General features: G+C 55.1%; 8 protein-coding genes across 8 annotated transcripts; 3 read left to right on the top strand and 5 right to left on the bottom strand.

Moving 5' to 3' along the window:
- Window positions 1–1604: 1604 nt before the first annotated feature.
- On the bottom strand, window positions 1605–3042 carry N0V89_009705 (uncharacterized protein; the record flags this gene model as incomplete). Its single annotated transcript, XM_056218454.1, has 2 exons — window positions 1605–2904; window positions 2963–3042. The coding sequence occupies 2 exons, from the start codon at window positions 3040–3042 to the stop codon at window positions 1605–1607; spliced, it is 1380 nt and encodes a 459-aa protein (XP_056067719.1).
- A 3841-nt stretch (window positions 3043–6883) lies between these two features.
- On the top strand, window positions 6884–7963 carry SAM4 (AdoMet-homocysteine methyltransferase; the record flags this gene model as incomplete). The annotated part of the gene is made up of 2 exons (XM_056218453.1): window positions 6884–7022; window positions 7071–7963. The coding sequence occupies 2 exons, from the start codon at window positions 6884–6886 to the stop codon at window positions 7961–7963; spliced, it is 1032 nt and encodes a 343-aa protein (XP_056067718.1).
- A 1392-nt stretch (window positions 7964–9355) lies between these two features.
- On the bottom strand, window positions 9356–11976 carry TAF5 (Transcription initiation factor TFIID subunit 5; the record flags this gene model as incomplete). Its single annotated transcript, XM_056218452.1, has 3 exons — window positions 9356–10394; window positions 10445–11451; window positions 11896–11976. 3 exons carry the CDS (start codon window positions 11974–11976, stop codon window positions 9356–9358), a joined length of 2127 nt encoding a protein of 708 aa, XP_056067717.1.
- A 723-nt stretch (window positions 11977–12699) lies between these two features.
- Window positions 12700–13275, top strand: N0V89_009702 (uncharacterized protein; the record flags this gene model as incomplete). Its single annotated transcript, XM_056218451.1, has 1 exon — window positions 12700–13275. The coding sequence occupies one exon, from the start codon at window positions 12700–12702 to the stop codon at window positions 13273–13275; it is 576 nt and encodes a 191-aa protein (XP_056067716.1).
- A 747-nt stretch (window positions 13276–14022) lies between these two features.
- On the bottom strand, window positions 14023–15234 carry N0V89_009701 (uncharacterized protein; the record flags this gene model as incomplete). Its single annotated transcript, XM_056218450.1, has 3 exons — window positions 14023–14613; window positions 14664–15110; window positions 15211–15234. 3 exons carry the CDS (start codon window positions 15232–15234, stop codon window positions 14023–14025), a joined length of 1062 nt encoding a protein of 353 aa, XP_056067715.1.
- Window positions 15235–15570: 336 nt separating this feature from the next.
- N0V89_009700 (uncharacterized protein) lies at window positions 15571–16042 on the top strand (the record flags this gene model as incomplete). The annotated part of the gene is made up of 2 exons (XM_056218449.1): window positions 15571–15582; window positions 15641–16042. 2 exons carry the CDS (start codon window positions 15571–15573, stop codon window positions 16040–16042), a joined length of 414 nt encoding a protein of 137 aa, XP_056067714.1.
- A 293-nt stretch (window positions 16043–16335) lies between these two features.
- N0V89_009699 (uncharacterized protein) lies at window positions 16336–17496 on the bottom strand (the record flags this gene model as incomplete). The annotated part of the gene is made up of 5 exons (XM_056218448.1): window positions 16336–16382; window positions 16438–16579; window positions 16630–16742; window positions 16796–17380; window positions 17490–17496. 5 exons carry the CDS (start codon window positions 17494–17496, stop codon window positions 16336–16338), a joined length of 894 nt encoding a protein of 297 aa, XP_056067713.1.
- A 1044-nt stretch (window positions 17497–18540) lies between these two features.
- On the bottom strand, window positions 18541–20379 carry HPC2 (HIR complex subunit; the record flags this gene model as incomplete). The annotated part of the gene is made up of 2 exons (XM_056218447.1): window positions 18541–18808; window positions 18857–20379. 2 exons carry the CDS (start codon window positions 20377–20379, stop codon window positions 18541–18543), a joined length of 1791 nt encoding a protein of 596 aa, XP_056067712.1.
- Window positions 20380–20462: the final 83 nt, after the last annotated feature.

The raw sequence follows: 20462 nt of genomic DNA, 5'->3' as shown, positions 1-20462 counted from the left end.
CACTCAGCCACCTGTAGCGCAAGCCGAGTACTGGCAACGTCCAATATATGCGACATAGAAGTAGAACATTGAGACGACGAGGCTTGTTCGACTTGTGAATAGACAAGATGCACAAGCTTGATAGGCAGGGCAAAGCGTTGTTGCGACCCAATCAACATGTGTTGGTCGAGTCGGACGCAGATTGCCGTTCCGTGCTGCATCAGAACGACTTGGGTACTCCGGAACTCTGGTAGCCGTGGCACCAAAAGACCAAATTTTGAATGACAACCGACATGTTGACAGGCACCTTTCATGTTGTCGCCTCAAGGGACAATTGGCCTATTCAGTGACTCCATGCTCCAGTGTAGCTCAATGCGTCAGCGTCCATGTTTGCGACGACTGAAGCGAGACGTCAGTGTCATTGCCAGATTGTAGGGGCCCGCATACATTTGTGTAGCGTATATGAGAGAGAGGCAATGCAGGTTTATAGAGGTTGCAACGGTATTGGATTGTATGTAATTGTAGCGGATGTTGTACGTTTCGCGTAACGTACGCGACAAAACATATGAAGATTCCTGTCCCAGCGCACCTTGTCAATAGCATTGTTGTTGATCCATCCTCATCGACAGTGTCTGGAGATTGTAGACACTACTTGAAAGCTGTGTGAGACTATGCTAGCGACGGTGGGTTCCACTGCAGTCGGGTCTGCTCGAGGCTTGCGTGTCGAATAGCATGACCAGTCGGAGGAAACGTACGAGCTCCACTAGTGATGGCCATGGCAGTCGGCAACAGGAGACGGGTCTGTCTGGCTTGTGATCGGGGGTTGATGGGTAATTACAAGCATGTAGGACAGGAGGTCGAGGTCCAGGCGGCGGCAGGACCTTGCGGCGCTAGTCCGCGCATGGCGTTGACGGGACACGCGCAGCCTCGTACCTTGCCGTGGAAATGTAAACATGCATAGAGGATTGAGAATGCTGGAATCTGGTGCGCTTGACTTGGCGCGCATTATTTGCTCCAGACCCCTGGGGTAACGTTGCACCGCATCGACGGGCCGTGGCCAAGTGCGCCAGGGACAATATCACACCCGTTCAGGTGCAATCTCCGCATTAGACAGGTATGGAGCGTGATTCCGGGCACGATGGAGATTGATGGCACTAGCCTACGGTAGAAGACGATGCACGTCTGTACAAAGGAATTTTGTGGCACGTCTTGAGAGGCGTTTCCGATATGTCATTAGATATCTCAGCATAGCTTACATTTACGTCGCGGAGATGACCATCCAGGCTGAACAAAAGCCACCCTCCATGCAAGGCAAGTATACTGTTGCCGTTTCTCACCGTCAGACTCCAGGTGTATATATTCTCCCACGACTCGTTACCTTGTCGTTCCATAACTGCGGAATGTAGCACAGGTACCCTGCCCGCGCAAAGATCATAAAACCGCGGAACGCCAAGTGAGATGCGCAGGCTAGTGACATTGTGGCACAGCTGCGAGGGGGACGGATGCCCCCTTTTGAACGTTAAGAAAGTGCTTCGTAAGGTAGAAGCGCAAGATAGATGTGTGAACACCAAACGCCTTTTGGTATCATGATTCCAACAGCTACATTGGAACACCACACGCATCGATCACTGATCCCAGTTCACGAAGGAGTTATCTTCGAATGGCTCGCCAAGAAGAGTATCGTTAGCGCGGCGACTGCCATCCTGAGACGAGTATGAATCGAAGAAGTTGGAGTATTCAAAGCCCGTTGGCGTGAAAAGCGGCTGCGGTGTGTAAAGATGGTCTGACAGAGCTGACGGTGGGGTGGTCGAGGTACTGTCAGCCATAGCGTCAAGCTTGATAGATTGTTCCGGAGCCAGCGTCTGGGCGATTCCGGGCTGAGATACCAAAGCTCGAGAGGATTTTGGCGATAGATTAGGATTATAGGTATAGGTGCCAGTGAAAGGCTGTGGCAGATTCTCACTCCCTGCCATGAAAAGTGATGTACGCGGGTCGCTCGGGTCGAGTGCAGAGCCGACGAACTGCTGTGACTCCGGTGGCAGGGACATGGACAAAGGGTTCATGTCGAGAACTTGGGACGAGCCGAATGGCAACGCGCCAAACTGGTAAGAGATCGGAGAGGTATGCTCCGACTTCAGCTGCGGAGTGGCATGTCCAGACGACGAGGTGGATGGAGTGCCGGCAGGCGCACGCTGAGGTGATACAGATTGATGTTGCAGGCTTTGGGCTGTCGAGCTCCTTGACAGTGGCGGGCGCGCTTGACCGTCAGGCGTCTGTTGGGCCGAAGTTTCCAAAGCATGTTGTGGCAGCGAAAGTCGTCTGTTGAACTCTCCTCGTGGAGTGGTGACATGCGAACCAGGCTGATTGACGGGCGCGAAGTCAGTCACCACATGCGGCGTGGCGATGGAAGCAGAGCGTTGGTGCGGCTGAGGTCTCTGGGGGATGCTGTAGGGAGCATGGCGGTAACCTTGCTGCTGGTGCTGGAATCCCTGAGGGCTGAATGGCTGCTGAGGCTGGGTGAAGTCTGGGGTAGCAGCATTGAAAGCCTGGGGAGGGAGCATGGAACCGCTCATCATTGGCAGCTGGGTGGCATTTGGCTGGTACTGGGAGCCATAAGGCTGCAGCTGGTGGCCGGGGAACTGCTGGTTGAGAAACATGTTTCGGACGCCATGCTGCGTAGCGATGTAGTCGTGAAGCTTGCGGTTGAATAGCCACGAAGAGGTCTGCAGATGAGCGTTCAGTCTCTGGTACTGAGTGGGCAGGTCATCGTCTTCCTCTTCGTACATCTCCTCATTGACCACATCTTGCTCGGTGACGCGCAAGGCACGCCCCGTGCGCTTCTTGTGAATCTCAGAGGCGCGACGGGCAGACTCGATGCGTGCCTCGAGGCTGCGGTCACTCCTGCGCGACGCAGCTATGTAGGCACTGCAGGCTGTCAGCACGGATTCGGCGGCAGCAAGGGGATGGGTCAAGGACGACATACCGTTCCTGGTTCTCCTCGTGGGTGCGCTCCGTCTTGACGGGCTTCGCAGTAGGGAAGGTTGCTCGCCTGTCGGCAGGCATGGTGAGGGACGAGGCGTGGGGTGGTCGAGCGGTGGCAAGAGCGTGGGGTGGGGCGCGCTCAGACGCGGGAAGGCGCGGACTGGTTCGATGTCCACGGGCGTAGACGAGACAACGGACAGCTAGCACTGTCTTCTGCAACAACGAACAGCGGCGTCGACGACAGCAATGCGTGTGACGCGCGAAGGGGAGAGAGGAAGCAGCGGTGCAACGCGCGGGGAACAGTGGCGACGGGCCTGGGCGGGCGTGACGGGCGGAGCAGGCCTAATAATGGGCCGAAGGGCTGGAGCTAGAAGCTCACTGCTTCCGAAGCCAGGGCACAGGCGACAATTCACCGGGCCCGATCCAGACGGCGACAGGAGCGCGGCGCCAGCAATCGACGTCGGAGCGCGACTGCTGCGGACGGGGGCTGGAGATGGCGGATGCAAAAGCGCACAGCGACGGAGAGGCAGGGGTCGCGCCGACGAAGGACCGAGCAGAGGAATGCGGATCGAAACGTCTCTCGAGAGCAAGGGCACGCGCGAGGACGACAGTGCTGATGCAGTTTTGCTGGGGGTCGGTGGTCTGGACGGAGCAGGCGGGCGTGGTGGAGGGCTACCCGCAGCGGTCTTGTCTAGCAACAAGAGGAAAGCAACGAGGGCTGGCGGGCAGCGAAATTGGTGTAGGTCTCGGGATGGCAGAGCGGAATCAGCGGGCAAGGCATTGATAAAAGGCGTGCATGGGCTTGGGGACGGGGCGCATCCAGTCAGCGGCGTCTCTTGCTGCTCCGCGCAGGCCGTCCCAGCAGATGTTTGGCGGGTCGGCGAGGTATGGGAGGGGACCAGTTTCCCACGACCGATGCGGCCTAGCACTCGACACCCTCAGCCCGCTCACAGGTGCTGTCCTCGGCCGCCTGCCATGGACCATCTTGTAGCACACGCCGCCTCCGATTGACGAGCCGCCCGCATCACAGCCCACCTACGTCGCCCGCGCATCATGCCCAAGACCCTCGCCCCAGCCGTCGAGATCCGACACGACCGCTCTCTCGGAAATCGACAGGTCCCTTTGTGCAGCAACCAACCCCCCGAGCGTCCGCTTGCCCATTGTCGCCGCCCACCCCCTACGCCCAGCACGACGCTCAAGGGCCTTCCACGAACGCAACAGACGGCAAAGGCTTTGGGGTAGCCAAGGGAGGCAGGAGGCAGGACGTGGTTCGGGGACACTTCCGCCGCCGTGGCTCGGCCAAGAAGCTTCCGGCCCACAAAACCGTCGCGCCCCTCCTCCGCCGACCATGGTTACCCTCTCAGTCTACGCTTTCTCATACCAAGTGTCCTGACGGCTTGCGGTGCAACGCGCGACGCACGCCCATGCTGCAAGCTCACCATGCGATCCCACGCACACAATGCAGGCGTAAGCTGGACATCATCGGCTCTTCCTTGTGCCAGCCCTCCAGCACAAAGACAAAGTGAAAGTGGACTCGGGCAATCATCATTTGCGATACTCTGCAGCGGCGCGCCATGGATGGATCCGAATCCGAAGGTCTCGAGTGTCGCGCGGGCCCTCGCGTATCGAAAAGTCCCCTGTCGGCCCTTGTCAGATCGATCGTACAGGGGTTTGAGTTTGGCTTAGGCGCGATCTGGGTGATCTGACATCGCGCTTCCCCACGCGCTTGACCGTGTCGTTTCAAGCTCCATGCCTGCTGCTCCTCCACCTTGAGGCCTCAGCGTAGCGCCGTGCCCGGCCTTATTGGATACGAGCCTTTTCTCGCCCCGTGCTGCAGTGCTTCGCCGATGTGGAAGAAACCCGCTGTGAGGAGGCGTGGCTTGGTCCGGTAGACGCTTCCGCCTGCCACCGTGGACGGCATGACGCAGTGGGTACAATCGCCGCCCAGGAACGGCATTCGTGATTTGCATTTCTGTGAGCAGAATGCCATCGCTTATTTCACCCATGTGTGCTGCCAGGAGCCGTCCAGCTACGTCACCCCACTAACCGTCCAAGCATAGTCATCGCGGACATCGCAGGAGTCGTGGCCATGCCCCCTCAGCCATCTTCCTGTGGTGCGCACCGATTTCATGGGTCCACGCAACCACGTTCCAACCACGTCGGCACGAAAAGCATGCATATACAGCTTTGAGCTTCGTCGGTCTTGGGAAGGAGGGCCAGTTACGGTTAATTACTATTATCCACGTCGCCTCCTGTACCCTAGCGCAAGCATTGCAACTTTCGCACGGCTATAGGATGTGTTGTCGGGCGTGTTTAACAGCGGTACTATGGTTGGCGGTTTATCGTCCCGCCAGCCACCGCGGCGCCGTGGTCTAACAAGATCTGGACCCTCAACTCACTGATACCGTTGCCATGGGTTCTACAGTACTAACGGTCGAACACAACAATACACGAGAGGACGTCGCAAGAACCGCTTCTCACGTTGGGAGCAAGAACCCAAGTACAACAGTGACGCTTTTAGTAACGCCTTTTGCGACAAGCTATCTGTCTGTCCTCGAACCTTGAACATGGGAACGCCAACCCAACAGGCCGCTCTAGCATTACAAAGACAAGCATCGGGTCCATAAATATCTGGTTTTTCAATGTCGGAGCATTGACACGTGATATCGCGTCTTGCGGCATGCGATATGCGCCATGCCTAGGGCTCCGGGAAATACTCTGTATCATTGGTTGCTTGCACAAGGTTGCGCATTCGTTTGCAGAATACATGCTTTGATCCGCTATCGTTAGATGGTCCAGCTCGGTTCAGTCACCGAGACCAGTGGAGAGAGATCACAACGAGCACGTCGCGCTTGTCTTGTCTGGCGCCCCAACAGCATGTCGAAGCACGCTTCGAATGAGAGCCAATACATCAGCCGTAAGGTAACGCTAGAATCGACAGTTCGATGGGCTGCGAATGCATCAAGTACGAATGGTTAGCTGCAAGATGAATATGTTCTCCGATGCTGTTGAGCATAAGGTATGCGCGACTGAAGGCGCATGCATCGCAGCGGCTTCGTGCAATGTTTATGGTGCACCTTAATTCTCAACACAACCCACTTAGGAGACACGGTAACCTCGACGGAGAACTGAGGTTCCACCCTGGCACCTCCTTCTCTCACATGGGCAAGGCCAATCCATTAGTCAAGCCATCAGTGGTGATTCACAAGTGAGCTAGACTCGAGGGCACAGTTCCCTGAGTCGAATCACCATTAGTTGGTGTATCACACTGTGTCTGTGGAGTGAGTGCAGAGCCCCATCACAGTAGCACCGATAAGGCCACTGGCTTGGACAATGCCATGCGTGTGCACAGCCAGGAAACTGTCGCTGTGGTCTTCGCTTCGAGGAGAATGCTATCGCCGCATTCACCCGAGCCAATACCAGCAACGGCCAGATAACACAGCACTGTTAAGCCCCCATGCGAACATACATGGTGGCCTTCCCCGGACATAAGCGCATCTCTGGTCCGGACCACGTCGGGTCCGTTTCGCCACCGCCCTGCCCCACCCGCTCATCTCTCGTTCCGTTGCCTGTTCCGAGCCGTTGCACTCCAGTCACGCCCCAGTCCACCGACCTCGGCACTGTACTTCACTGTTGCCAGCGAACGGCTCACCTCGAATCCCCCAAGCACGGCCTTCTTTGCCGTGACGCTGCTGATTCGCCCGACGATTGCTTTTTGCCGTGACGCCGCTGATTCGCCCGACGATTGCTTTTTGCCGGCCTGACGCATCGCCGGGTAGATTAGCGAAGGCGCATCGCAGCGTTTTGTGGAGAGTGCGAGGCTGAGGACGTGCTCGAGGACCGGGGCGCGATTGGCTACCAAGACTTTGCTCTCTGTTGGTGGCCGTATTGTTCTCGCGTGGCGGATATCGAATTGGTGGACATGGACGAGGGTACAGCCACAGGGTTTGGAGTGCGAGGCGTCGAGGACAAGGCTGTCAAATTATCGACGCTTCTTGCTGAAGGCAAAGGAGTGGTGCTTGATGGAGCCCTGGCAACCTATCTTGAGACGCTGGGTGCAGGTACGTCTATACTTTCTTTCCATCTTCCTATTGATTGACACCCCACAGACATCTCCTCCGCCCTCTGGTCCGCCTCCCTCCTGCGCACCAACCCGTCCCTAATTCAACAAACACACGCCACCTATTTCTCCCACGCCTCTCAAATTGCCACAACATCCTCCTACCAAGCCTCACTCCCTGGCCTGATAGAACACCTCTCCATCACCGAGTCAGAAGCCGTAGAGCTCGTACGAGAGAGCGTTCTCCTCGCCCAGAGAGCACGCGATGACTATTTATCTTCTACCAAACTCCACGTTGAGCATGCCCATGGAGCCAAGGACAGATTACTGGTAGCAGGCAGCGTCGGCCCGTACGGCGCCTACCTCGCCGACGGCAGCGAATACACAGGCTCCTACACGCTTACCTCCTCGCAATACCAATATTTCCACCGTGGCCGCATTGCCGCCCTGGTAGATGCAGGCGTGCATGTCCTGGCCATCGAAACCATCCCTAATTTCGTTGAAACACGAGCACTCCTTGACCTTTTGCAGACAGAGTTTCCACACATAGAAGCGTGGTTCGCCTTCACATTGCAGCCCTCAGATGCAACACGCATAGCGGACGGTACGCCTGTAGCAGACGTTGTGGCGCTGCTCCAAGGTTACGACAACGCTGTTGCCGTGGGCGTGAATTGCGTCGCGCCTGAGCTTGCGCTGGCTGGGCTGAGGGAGATGCGTAAGGGGACAGGGAAGCCGCTGATTGTGTATGCGAATTCGGGCGAGAAGTGGGATGCGAAGAAGCGCGATTGGAAAGGTGGGAAACCGGGCGGTGGCGAGTTGGCGGTATGGGTGAGGGATGCATGGGATGCTGGCGCGAGGATCATTGGGGGTTGCTGTCGGACCGGGCCCGAAGATATGGCGAACGTTGCGCAGACTTTGGGGGAGTTGAGCAGGTTTGGGTAGCTGTGTTGAATACATCGTCAATGAAAGGAACGTTATCAATCAAATCTTTTTGCTACGACAGCATAGCGGCGAGTATCGACCGTGCCGGCAATGTGTATCAAGTGTGAGCTACACTACGGTATAATACTGAGGACTGGCATTGTTCCGAATTGGAACGTAGAGGTTTGCCAACCATACTATGAAAGGCTGTGCGGAGCCTGCATGGGTCGAAACGATTCCGCTCGCGTCTAGGAGCTCACGCAACCGGCTTCGTGAAAGGAACACTTTCGCATCGCCTATTTGTTACGGTCAGTACCTTGCTTGTGGGATTTCCTGAGTTGTCAGGTATACGGGTAGCAGATAGCCCGAATTTCTCTTCTCTCATGTTGTAGATAGCAAGTCTTGGTAGCGTAGTCAAACCTACGATGTTTCGCGTCACGACATTCTTGTCTACACAGATTTTCATAGCCTCAGTGGAGTGTGCATCACTCAATGACTACAGAGGTAAAAGCTTGCTAGACCGCTAGGTCGTTGTTTAGGATAATCAGAGCCATGGCGCTGACGATTTGCACGCTTTTTTACAATACAGCACGCATCTTCTGTGATAAATGTAGAAGGAAATAAGCAAAGATCGGCTGACAAACCACCAACATGCAAGACCGCCTATCGCACAGATAGACGGACTGTAGCCTACCTTCTCCAACCCCCCTTCGTCTCCATCCAGGGGTGTCAGACAATTGTTTACTTCCAAGTAATCTCTTCAAAGGTACGGTTGGTTTTCGAAGTCCAAAGGAATATAGTAGCACAGTCAAGTAGGCCGTAAATAGTTGCATGTCCTACCATAAATAGATGCTTTGGGTCGCCTAAATCTGTGTCTCTCACACGTGGCTGTGATAGACGCGCCTCTGAGTTCGTATTTCGATGTCATACATAATATCACCACTGGGAGATTTCAGTAGCGGTACTGAATGGATGTTTTCTCGATGAGAGGGAATATTTGCTGGTAGATCTGTTGCGGTATCACGTTAGTAAGTAGGATGTACCACTACCATAAAGCTTCGTTGACACGCTAGATTTCGAAGTAACTTAGCATGTTACATAGCAGCACATGTACACGCAGTCGTATACTAGCACTGAACATTGAACCCTTCAAATCAGTTGGGTAAAGGCTGGGCAAAGATTGTTGTGCCGTTATATGCTTTGAACTAGATTCGATCTGTACCTCTATGCAGTGGAGCAGAATACTATCCGAATAAGCAAGAATCCAGTGTTGGTATATAATGCACCCCAAAACCGGCCCACGCTCATACTTCTGAAATGCATTGCTGAACTGCAATTTTCCCAATCCTGAAGAAAGAGCGCCATTCACCAGCATTTGTAAGACTCCCCAACGCAAAGCAATATAAAGAACCCCTACCTGGTCGGCCGAGGCAGGTAAGCACCACCCGCGAGCACCAAGTTCATCCTGGTAAATTGCACCTTATAGACAGGACTCTCCTTCGTCTGGAACGCGCTGATCTGATCTGCTGTAACACCTGACTCTTTGGCACTCTTTTTCGCGCCTGTGACAGGGGCCCCAGATGCTCCCTTCGTAGTCAAGGCTCCATCCGCTTTCGCCGCAGCAGTGCCGTCGGCAGCTTTGGAGGTCGACTCGTTAGTTTCCTGTACAGCGTCCCAGACGCGCACTGTCTGATCGGCGCCGCAAGACACGAGAATGGTAGACTCGACGCTCCACGAAAGGGACCAGATGCCGCCCTTGCCGTGACCACGCATGCGCTTCTTTCGGCGACCAGTTTCGAGTGTCCATAAGATGATGTTGCCCATGTCGTCTGCGCTGGCGAGTGTCCTACCATCAGGTGAGCAGGCAATAGCTGTGACATTCCCGGTATGTCCAGTGAACAGGCGAAGACAATTGCCACCAGAGGTGTGCCACATCCGCACTGTCCTATCGCAAGAACCGGTGAAAATGTAAAGGTTATTCGGGTGGAATGCTACGCAGTCGACGTCGTTCTCGTGTCCGACATATATCCTCAGCGGTTCAATGTGGTCAGTGGCCCAGAGACGGGCGGTACGATCGTTTGAGCCTGTGAGAAAGTAATGACCGTAGGGTCCCCATTGTAGGTCCCAAATGGGGTTGTCGTGACCGCGGTAGGCAACCAGGCACTGCCAGACATCGAGAGACCATAGTCTAACACTCTTATCTTCTGATGCGGAGAGGAGGTATTGTGATGATGTTGGAGGGCCGCTGGGATCTGGGTTGATCGTGGCAGGGGAGAAGGCGACTGCGTAGATGGGCCCCGAGTGACCGACTAGCCGTCGGGAAGAAGCGGGTTGTGAGTTGTCCGAGGGAGATATGAGGGCACTGCCGTCCATTGTCCATACTCGAATATACGACTCGGCCATGCCAGCCGCAACGAGCTTGTTGTCTCCGGAGAAGTCGATGCAGTTGATACTGATTCATACATTAGCGTGAGATAACATCATATGTGGGGTAAGTTTTACCTGTCGTATGTGTTGTGGAAGGTGTACATGGTGACGCTCACTCCAGGACCGACGCCGCCTGTCCTGGTACCCTCTAGCCTGTAGCGATCCCGATGTTCAACCACTTTCTGCACCTCCATTGAGACGTCTCGGGCTAGTGACGGAGGAAGAGGTACCATGTCACGAGAGGGAACGTCGTCAGTCGGCTCGCGTTTTATGCGCGCCTCATATTCATCCACAAGTGAAGGCTGTCCTGGCCTTGGCGCGTTCTTGGCGTCCTCGTCTTGGAGCGTCGCACGCACATCTTCCTGCAATTCCTGATCCAGAGGGTATGGGCCAAGTGTGAGCCGAATCCGGGAAGCCTCAGCTTCAGGGTCGTGGCGCGATGTGAGCGGGTGACCGGGGTTATGACCGGGTATGCCTTCGTCTTCCGCAGGAAGCTCTTCATCATTCTGTCCGCTAGCGAGGATTGCGGCGATGCTTCTCTCAGTCGTCGCTGTCCGATCTACAGTGACGATGTTCAAGTGGTCTCGTATGACGTCTATGAGGGCTTGTCCTCCTTCAAATATCTTGGATTCCAAGAATTGGATCAAGTTGTAAAATGGCATCAGCGTCATGGTCACGCGGTACTTGTTGTCCAGATATAGCTTTGCGAGACTGTCAGTTGTTAAATGTACCGGCAACCGCACGGCGCTGAGAGTGTTAACATCCTGCGGGTGATCGCGCTCGAAGTTATTCCTGTACTTCGCGAAGAAAGCTTCCGCGTCTTTGGTGAAGTATTCGCGCACGAGATCCAGGTACGAGTAGACGAAGACCGGCCATAATAACTTGCGCAGTTCGGGCTTGTACACGTCCAGGATGTCGTCCATGTACTTCCGCAACAGCTCGAATGCTTTCGTCGCTTTCGCGCCGCCCTGATCAGAATTTTGTGCAACGAGGGAGGCGCCATTCGTGGTAGTAGGTTCAGACTCTTTGCGGAGCATGGCCTCGGTGCGGACATACCCTTTCTTGCTCAGATATTCTAGCACCTGCTATCGTTAGTTAAGCACACACGGGACATGTCTGAGCCAAGGAGCTGTGGATTCTGGCTAACTTGAGGTGTATCTTGGAAGGAACGCATCAGGCTGGCTGGGCTGGCTGGGCTGGCCGGGCGTAACGAAGCGTGCGGGCTGGGCATATACTGCGACTGCGGCCCTATGTTTGGCATCTGCGGCCTGGCTTGAAATTGCTGTGACCGGCGATCGCCATATGAGGGGACCTTGTGAATATAGCGATATGGGTTTTCAGACATTTCGTCGGTTTTGACCAAACAAAGTTTGCGAGCATGCAGAGACAAAGAGCGGATGAGAGCTTGTAGCAGACAATCGCCTCAACAAAGTTATGGTCGTTCACCTCGCCCAGGCCCCAGCCACTCATGCATAAAAGGAAGGCAAACACCAAGAAAGTGAAGGTGCAAGAAGTATCTCACTGACAATTTGGTTAAGGTTCTGCTGCGACTGCGGCCCTGCTGAACCACCAGCCGGTGGAGGCACCGAACTTTGCTGCGGCGGCATTCCATTATGTGGCGGCAGTCCCGCACTCGGTGGTCCAGTTCCTACGCTCATTGCGCGCCCAGCCCCAGGCCCTGGCGGGGGCCCGGACATGGTACAGGTTTCCTTGCTCTTTCACAGTGCGCCGGACGGTCGCATTCACCTCGAGGTGGATTCAATCGCGTGGGACATGGAGCGTTTGCCGACGTGAAGGTGATGCACGTTCGAGTAAACGGGCGGCTGGCGATGGAAATAGGGGTGTGTTCAGGACGTCGTATGCTATGGGAAAGTTGTGCGCTCACTCTTCTGTGAGTCGCGGAGGATGTCGCGACGGCGGTAGACCGCGCCTGTGGCCGTGCGCGCCAAGCTCGTGGCGGGGAGCTCAACACCATAGTTAGCTTAGAGCTCTCGCGCGATCACTCCAATGTCGTGTCGCCATCACCTTACACTCATTTGCAACTTGCTCTTATGTAGACAAAGAGCTGTATTTCCGATCGACACTCGATGAATTGGTGTCAGTTGCTCTTTTGGCCAGCCTGCCCCATAGCTCCTTCCACTGTCCCAAGACTCACACGCGCCTGCTTCTCCCGAAGCGTCAGCACCGAATCTACTGATACCTCATAGCGGGAAGTTTCCGCCTTGTTCCATCGTCCTAACCTAGCCAAAGCGTTTCGGTTATAGCCCGCAAACCACTACTTGATTTGGCTCGGCTCTATCCAATTTCTCGATCGACCCGCTCCTCCCAAAATGGCAGCAGAAAAGGAAGACTACCGCTCCGCCGCATCGACACATATCCGCGCCCTGTCGACCCTCTCCTCGCGCGTTCCTCCCATCCTCAATCATGCGGCAACCACGCTCTCCCAACTGACGAATGCGCCGATTTCATCCTCCACCACTGCAGACTCATCGCAAGCCCGCCGCAATGCTATTTCTTCTTCCGCGAAAGAATACTTCACCGCCGTGTTTGACATCGCAAAAGACCTACATAAACAAGTCAGCGACCTGGAAGAGGCAGGCGTGATTCCCGCCGAGGAAGTCCGGTATATCGCACGCACAGTCAGGGAAGAGGATACGGCGTTTGGCGGCCAGGGTGGTGTATTAGCAAAGACGGGAATGCCGCAGACGATGCCTAAAGATAGCGAGGTCACTATTACCAATGGCGGGTTAGGCGAGTTTGACATCGGGGTGCTGAATGCGCGCGCGGGTATCCGGGAGAGTGGAGAGGGCGAAGTATTGGAGAAGGTCAAGAGGCTTTTGGAGGATTTGGACGGCCGGACGAAGGAGGACAGCAAAGAGAGTGGCGAGAAAATGGATGAAACATGAGGTTGCATCGCTGACCATGGACTCTGGCTCCACGATGTCGAAAACAATTTGACGTGGGAGGCAGCGCCCAGTAACGGCCACATCTGAAATACCGCTAGTCTGATGACTTCCACGCCTGCGATGCGGCTTACAACATCGAATATTGTCGATGACTTGCATGACAGGATTCCTATGGAAAAGGCTTGTTCGACTTGGACACGGGTCCGGAAAGTAGAAGACAAGAACGAGGTTGAGAGCGAAGGGTGAGGTAAGCGTTATGAAGATCAGAAGCAGGGCGCAAGAGAGTCAGTAACAACGTTGGAACAGCCGCATCAGAGCCGCATCAGCACGGTCAACACATGCTTAATTACAGTCTGGGTGCTTGATGCTAATGGGAGGTTTGAAAACTAGCGTCATAGATGGTCAATCAAGTCGTCTTTGGCTGCAGAATTAAGTCTAAAATCTTGTTCACCATTTGAATCTTCTGACGTGTCATCCATGTGCAGGAAGCATATGAATGTCGAAATTCAAATAATGCTCTTGTATTAACATGCAAAGAAATGGTCGTGCATATACGCAAGTTCTCTTGAACCCTCCTCTTCTTCCTCCTCAAACGGCTGATATGATTGTGCACATACAAAAGTGGTGTACTTAGGTCCAGTCCATGCTATCCAACTCCACGCTACTCCAGGCCCTAGTTTTCGATTGAAAGCGCTGGCTACCACGAAGAAAAATAGATAAGAAGAAAATACCAAAACGCCTAGTCGCCTAAACGCTCCTCTCGGGGCTCTCGCCCTCGGCTACAATAGCCACGCCTAGCCCCCGATCCGGTGATTGTAATACGAGCTGTTCATGCCGCCTCGCCCTCACAAAATCGCTTATGCTCTTGATCAAGATGAACCAGCCGACAATCATGAGCCCGTACGCAAGCCAATCGCTACTGCTTATTCCTGAACTGGTGGGTGTTTGCTCTCCCGCATTCCCACTGCTTCCCAGCGCATTCGGATCGAAGTCGTGGCTATTCGGGTCACTGGGTACGCCGCCATCGAAGCCACCACCTGGTGCGTCGTTTCCGGGTGACAGATTTGAAGCTGACTTCATCGTGAAACCATACTGGACCAGCGTTATTCCGAGGCCTGCGCGAGAGCCGTTTTTGGCGGCGTGGGTGGTGTGAAGAAGGTAGGTGAGGAGGAAGCCAACGAGCTGGAAGGACATGGATATCATGGCGTTCCAGATGAAGGAGAAGACGGAGCCAACGGGAAGGCCTTCAACGAAGACTTCGTCACCGAAGGTGCCCGGGGCGAGGATCGTGGTTTCCCAGTACGGGGGCGTAGCGTCTGCGGCGGCTTGTTCGTAAGTCTGCATCATTATTAGTATCCAAACTCTGTGAAATGCAAAGATGTACATACCGGAGGCTTCTCCTCAACCTCCTCGCCTCTTGTCGGCTTCGCGCTGAGGTTCGCCCACACGCCATCATTCTGTCCTCCGCCATATATTCGACCTCCGTTTGGAGTCACTGTGTTGAAGACAGGCAGCTGTGTGACGCTTCTTTGCCTGCCTGGCCTCACTGACCTCGGCGTGCTGTCGTCGGTGTCCCGTTGCTCCTCTGGGCTCCCCCGCATGAGCCGCTGCCGATCATCGCTCTCATCCTCATCATCATCCGTATCCGTATCAAAAGTGTCGGCTAGCGTGCCGTCTGCGTCGTTGGCGAGCGGGTCATCGGACAGGAGGCGGCGCGAAGCGGCGGCGGGTGATGAGGCACGGCTGTGGAAAGATGGGGGTGGCGAGGCGGGGATAGAGTATGGCGCTTGAGTGCTTTGAGGTGTGTCGATGGTATCTTCGTCGTGCGCTGCTACCTGTGTGTATCGCATCGTCAGTCTTCTGTTCTAGGTGCGGGTGTCCCCGGCGCGCGGAGGTGCTGTGTCGAGGTGAAGCCTCGGGCGGTCTGATACGTACCCGCTCATATCGTTGTGGGCCCATTGTTGCGCTGCGGCGGACTGCTGCGCTGCAAATGTGAAAGGCTGTCGTGAAAAGGAACAGAAAGGAAAGAAGCGAGCGAAAGGGACGGTAGGCGTGGTAGGTAACGAGTGAGTGTGTCAGGCGCGGGTGTCAGTCACATCCATAGGCGTCGCAGCGTTGGCTGGGCCAAGTCCGTGGAAGCCGCAGCAGCAGCGCTTGGGGAAGGGTACCCGCCCTAAAGGGGAAGGCTCAGCCACTGCTTTGTCACACTACGCGCGCCACCGCGAGCCTATCGAATGTCATAGATGATGCGAGCATGTTTGCGGACGAACAATTGCGCACTTCACAACCACCGCCATGTCGCAGCCTGTGAGCACTCCCAATTCTGTGTATTTGTGTAGCTTGAGGACTAATCCGGATTCTACAGACAACAGTAAAGCACTACACGCGCATCCTTTCTCTCTGGCCTAAGGATTCCCTCCGCCCAAACCTTCCCTTCACACGCACAATCGAGCGCCGCGCAACACCCTATGGCGTAAAACCCGTATCACCGCCCGTCGAGGATGCTAAGAATTCCGATACATCCGCGGGAAAGCCTGCGCCCATTGCAAAGTCAAGCCCACAGGCCGAGTTGCCACAGATCAATGCGCTATACTCCCTGCTCGAAAACCGATACAGCAAGAAATACCCAATATCGCCCGGCCTGCTGAAGCCGACATCGAATCCGGAGCACTATGATCGCCTGATGGAAGAGATTGAGCGCGCGCCTAAGAAGAGCTGGCTTCAGGCAAAGATGGATGAGTGGAAGATGAAGATCAGATGGCAGTAATGTGGACCTGGGGTGTATGATAAACTAAAAGGTTAGAGCTCTTCATGTTGAAAAATTGGGAATAGGCGCATTTTGATTGGAAAGGGCTCTTGAATTGTAAAATAAAAGGGATTGTGATAGATCATCCTTCGCAACGAACAGCAGGTCCCCCCACTGCTGGCTGTGAACAAGGGCGGGCTGTACTCGAGGTGGACATCAAGATAGAAAGACTACTAAGGGGTATCATGCGTCAGACATATCAAACGCCTCAACGCCCCAATACCAAAAAGACAGCTGTACACGATAACATCATATTAATTCTTCAAGAAGAGCCGCGTAGACCGCCTCTTGGCTGGGACATCTGACATCGTAAGTGGTGTTCCGTGTCATTCTATGCGTATAAATAATCGACTCACCGACGGCGGAATCAATGCTACCGCTACGAGCCTCCGTCTTTGTGGAGCGCTTTAAGTCATCCTCGCGGTTCTCATGGCTTGCAATCTCAGCCTCATGCTCCAGGTCCGCTACCGGGGTTTCCGCGCGATATGAGGACTTGACCTAGACACGAGTTGGCGAAGTGTGTGTATTGTACACATAACCAGGCTTACCTGATCCTCGACTTCCCATTCAGACAAGTCAGAGGGGACATCCGAGAAGGGACTGGATCCGAAGGGAGATCCGAAGGGAGATCCTTCAGCAAATTCAGCTTCTTTGGCATCCACTGATGTTTGTAAGTGAATGTACGCTTCCTATGTTCGTCACCGCCCAACATACCTGCTCGCACGCCATCTGAAGTCGTCTGGGCGTTTTCCAAGGCAACCAGCTGACCAGAGTCCTTGCTCACTGAGTCTGGAATTTTTCCGTCGATGTGGCTTGCGGCCGGTTTCTCTGCTCCTGCACCCCTAGCTGGATCCAGAGCATGACCGTCAACTTCAGCAAGCAGAGCGGATGACATCTCCGTACCGCAGAGCTTGTAGTTGTGAGCTGGGTACTGCCCTTTCACCAGCACATGTCGCCCAACAATCATGCCCTCAACTTGGCCCAGCAGCCGCTCGTGGTCGGGATGACCTTCGAATAGGTCATCTCGCAGCAGCGTCTTCCTGTTAACGTTGCCATTCATGGGGGTGGCTTTCGAGCCCTCCCGAGTAGACTTGCCGAGAAAATTTACGTGGTCGAGGTGCATAGGCTCCTGCGTGCCACCATGGAGCAAAGCATCGTTGGAATCCTCGGGAGCAGGCATCTCGCCAGATGCGTCCTTCGCCATCTGCATATCATCCTCCTCTTCGAGCCACAAACCCACGGGATGCGGCGTAGGCGGATATGCCTCTGGATCATTTGTGTCATTGAAGTCATGGTGAACTGCCAGCATCAGTACCAATGCATGTGTCTTCTTATTCTATTTGCTTCCGTCCAGGGTGACTCACTGCCGTTATCATCCCAGAACCCTTCTGTGCCGTCCCAGGTGTACGTTCCATCGTAGAACAAAATCGACCTCGCCGTGAGTAAGTCGTCCCAGTGAGCGGGATGTTTGCGTTTTCGGGTGGTAGCGGTGCTGTCACAGGTGTGACTATTTGCTTCGGCCATGACTGATCGTGAATGCAAGAACACCTCCAGGGCGCACGCTGGTCTGCGTGATCCAAAGGGCAAGTGGGGTACGGTGGGACCTTCAATAAGCGGACGCAAGCTGGCGCGCACTCGTCACGGTCAACGGGTTGATAATGGGGTGACGTCGTTGCTGAGAGAGAGCGAGTGAAGGCAGGAGCGACCGAAAGCACTCGAGCATGGCCACTTGCAAATGGTAACAGGAGACAGGAAACGGAGAACGGAGAACGGAGAACGGGCGGCGCGGTTGAGCCATCATAAGTGAAAGGGAAACATCGACGTACTGGTTTAGAACATAAAGTCAAAACCTGTACGACTTCGGGGTACGAAGATTAGAAGCCGGAACTGATGATTATGCTTCGCCGGGAACGAGAAAAAAGATCCGGCAAGTGTACTGTCCAAGCAAGCGTACACGAGCTGAATCATACTTGACTAGACGCAATGACTATTTGAATATCGCTGTCGCTAATGATGTTCGTGTCGAAGTCTAAGTACATCATCAATCTCATATGTGAGAAATGTAAAACGGAATCTGATCGTCACAGTCCTATAAAACGAGAATCTGAACTCGAAGTCAAAGTTGCTGGAAGAAGTAAAGGCTGGACATAAGTAAGATTACAGACACATGCAGGCTGATATTACATCTATCTTTTGGTAAGCTAAAGATGCAAGCTCGTACGCAGGCAAACTCCATAACACATGCTAGGACAATAGAACAACACCATACGTACCCGTTCCCGTCGCTGTAACACCATGTTCGCCTTAAATCTGATAACGCCACTTCGTAATCGCAAACGTCCACCCTTAATAGGTACATCGGCAGAAGAGCCGTTGAGGATTTCTATCGTACATCGCCATGCATCTAACGGAAGAAATAAGAAAGAGAAAGCTGACATGATGCTGGCATCGATGTACAGTTATAGCGTTGGATGGACGGTACCAGCGTGCGCGGCGACGGGCACGTTGGCATTGTTGTTGTTTCCGAGCTGCTGGCTGAATTCGATCCGCTTAGCCTTCTCCTGCTCCATCATGGCTCGGTCCGCTTTGGTAACGCGAGGCTTGCGCACAGTTTGACCACCGCGAGAGCCTGGACCGCCGCCGCGAGCTCGACCGCGACCTGAGGTTTCTCCCCGGCTGGCTCCACCACGGCCGCGACCACGACCGCGCTTGACAGTACCATCGGCCCTATTTGCTGTTAGCCTATCACAGTGACAGAAATCGGCAAGAACATACCTCTCAACAGCAGGTTTCTCCTCGGTGATTAGAGGACCGCTATACACGAAAAAGCCGTCCTTGGCCATAAGCGCCTGTTGCTCCCAAGCCAACTCTGTGTCGTCGATGAAGTCGTCTTCCTTGTCATAGTCTTCTTGTTTTCTCTTACGGGGCTTCTTCGTCTTGCCAGCAGCGGAACCCTCGTCGTCCATGCCCGTATTGCCACCATTGCTCTCATTATCCGACAGATCGACCGACATGTCGTCAGCGGATCCGGCGAGACCAGCAGCTTTTTCTAGAGCAGCGCCCATGGAAGTGATTTGCCGCTGACGCTCCCGACGAGCTGCAATCCGAGGGTGTAGGGCAGCGAATCCATACTTCTTCTCCACCTCTTGGGCAAAGTTAATGGTGACGTTGGTCTGACCTTTCAAAGGGAAGGTGAGCCAAATGTTAACGCCCGTGGGCTCGGTAGAGCCATTGCCGTTCGCGTTGACGGCAGGACCAAATGGAGTGCCTGAGAGCAGACCGCTTCCTGTCGGCAAGGGTGGCGGTGCCTCTTTTTGGCGGGCTTTGACAGGTGGGGTCGGCGCGTTGGAAGGCGTGCCCGCGCTTGCGGAGTCCATCTTCTTCATGGGCACGGAAGTCCTTGGATCGGAATCAACATCCATGGGTGCGGGACCCAGAGGTGGTGCGGGCCGAGGTGGTTGCTGGTTGTCCTGGGCTGGAAGGAGCGGCCCCTGTCGACTTGACAGGGCGGCAGGCGACAACGGAGCAGAGGTGACGGACGTTTGCTGCTGCAGCCTGGCCGGCTGTGCGTAGGGTAAGCTGGTAACCGTAGGCGGATCGATCAAAGACGTGATGGAAGGGGAGGCGCTTGCTCGATTAAGAGGCGGCGAGATGGGCGGCGGAGGTGCGGTCGCTGCAACGAGTGGTTTTGACTCGTAGATGCCGCCACGGATGGGATCATACCGTTGGCCCGAGCTCGCGGGTCGAGGAGTTGAAGGCGTCGGAGTGATGTGTGAAAGGTTGGGATTGCCGTGAAGGGGCTCTGCACTGGCGCCGAGCGGGCGCAGAGGTGGAGGCTGCGTAACAGGAGACGGCTGCTCTGGTTGGAGTACCTGCGCCAGCTCTGTGGGTCTTGCTTGCGGTGCGGATTGTTGCTGCGGTACATTCACAGCGGCCTTCTCCTCTGGGGGCGCTGGCGAGGCATTCTGTGCCTCGAGCGAGGCCTTGGTCCTCCTCTTGCGCGGCGCGGGCGCTGCGTTGGGGTCCTTTGGCTCTGCGGCCCTGCGAGGCTTCCTGGGCTTCTTCTCCTCTGCATTTGGATCTTTGGGTTTTGGCTTGGGCCCGGGCTTCTTGCGGACGGTGCCAGCAGCGGTAAGTCTGGGTGTGGGCGTTGTGGATGCTGCAGGGGTGGCATTTGCTGCAACACCATAACCACCGCTCGCGGGCTGGATCGCGGAATTGTTGGGCGTGCCCTGTTCAGGCGAATGAGGGGGCGAGCTCAGACTACCAGGCGACGATGCGGCCTCTGCTGCGTCCATGGCTCTCGAAAACCAACACTGAAAACGCTGCAACGCCAAAAGCCAGCAGAAGCGCGCGCTACGGGACTACAACGATTATGGAA

This window comes from Didymosphaeria variabile, assembly GCF_027946475.1.
Source record: "Didymosphaeria variabile strain IMI 356815 chromosome Unknown scaffold_7, whole genome shotgun sequence".
Lineage (NCBI taxonomy): Eukaryota > Fungi > Ascomycota > Dothideomycetes > Pleosporales > Didymosphaeriaceae > Didymosphaeria > Didymosphaeria variabile.
The sequence above is the reverse complement of the archived record's forward strand: the minus strand, read 5'-3'. Positions and strand labels throughout refer to the sequence as shown.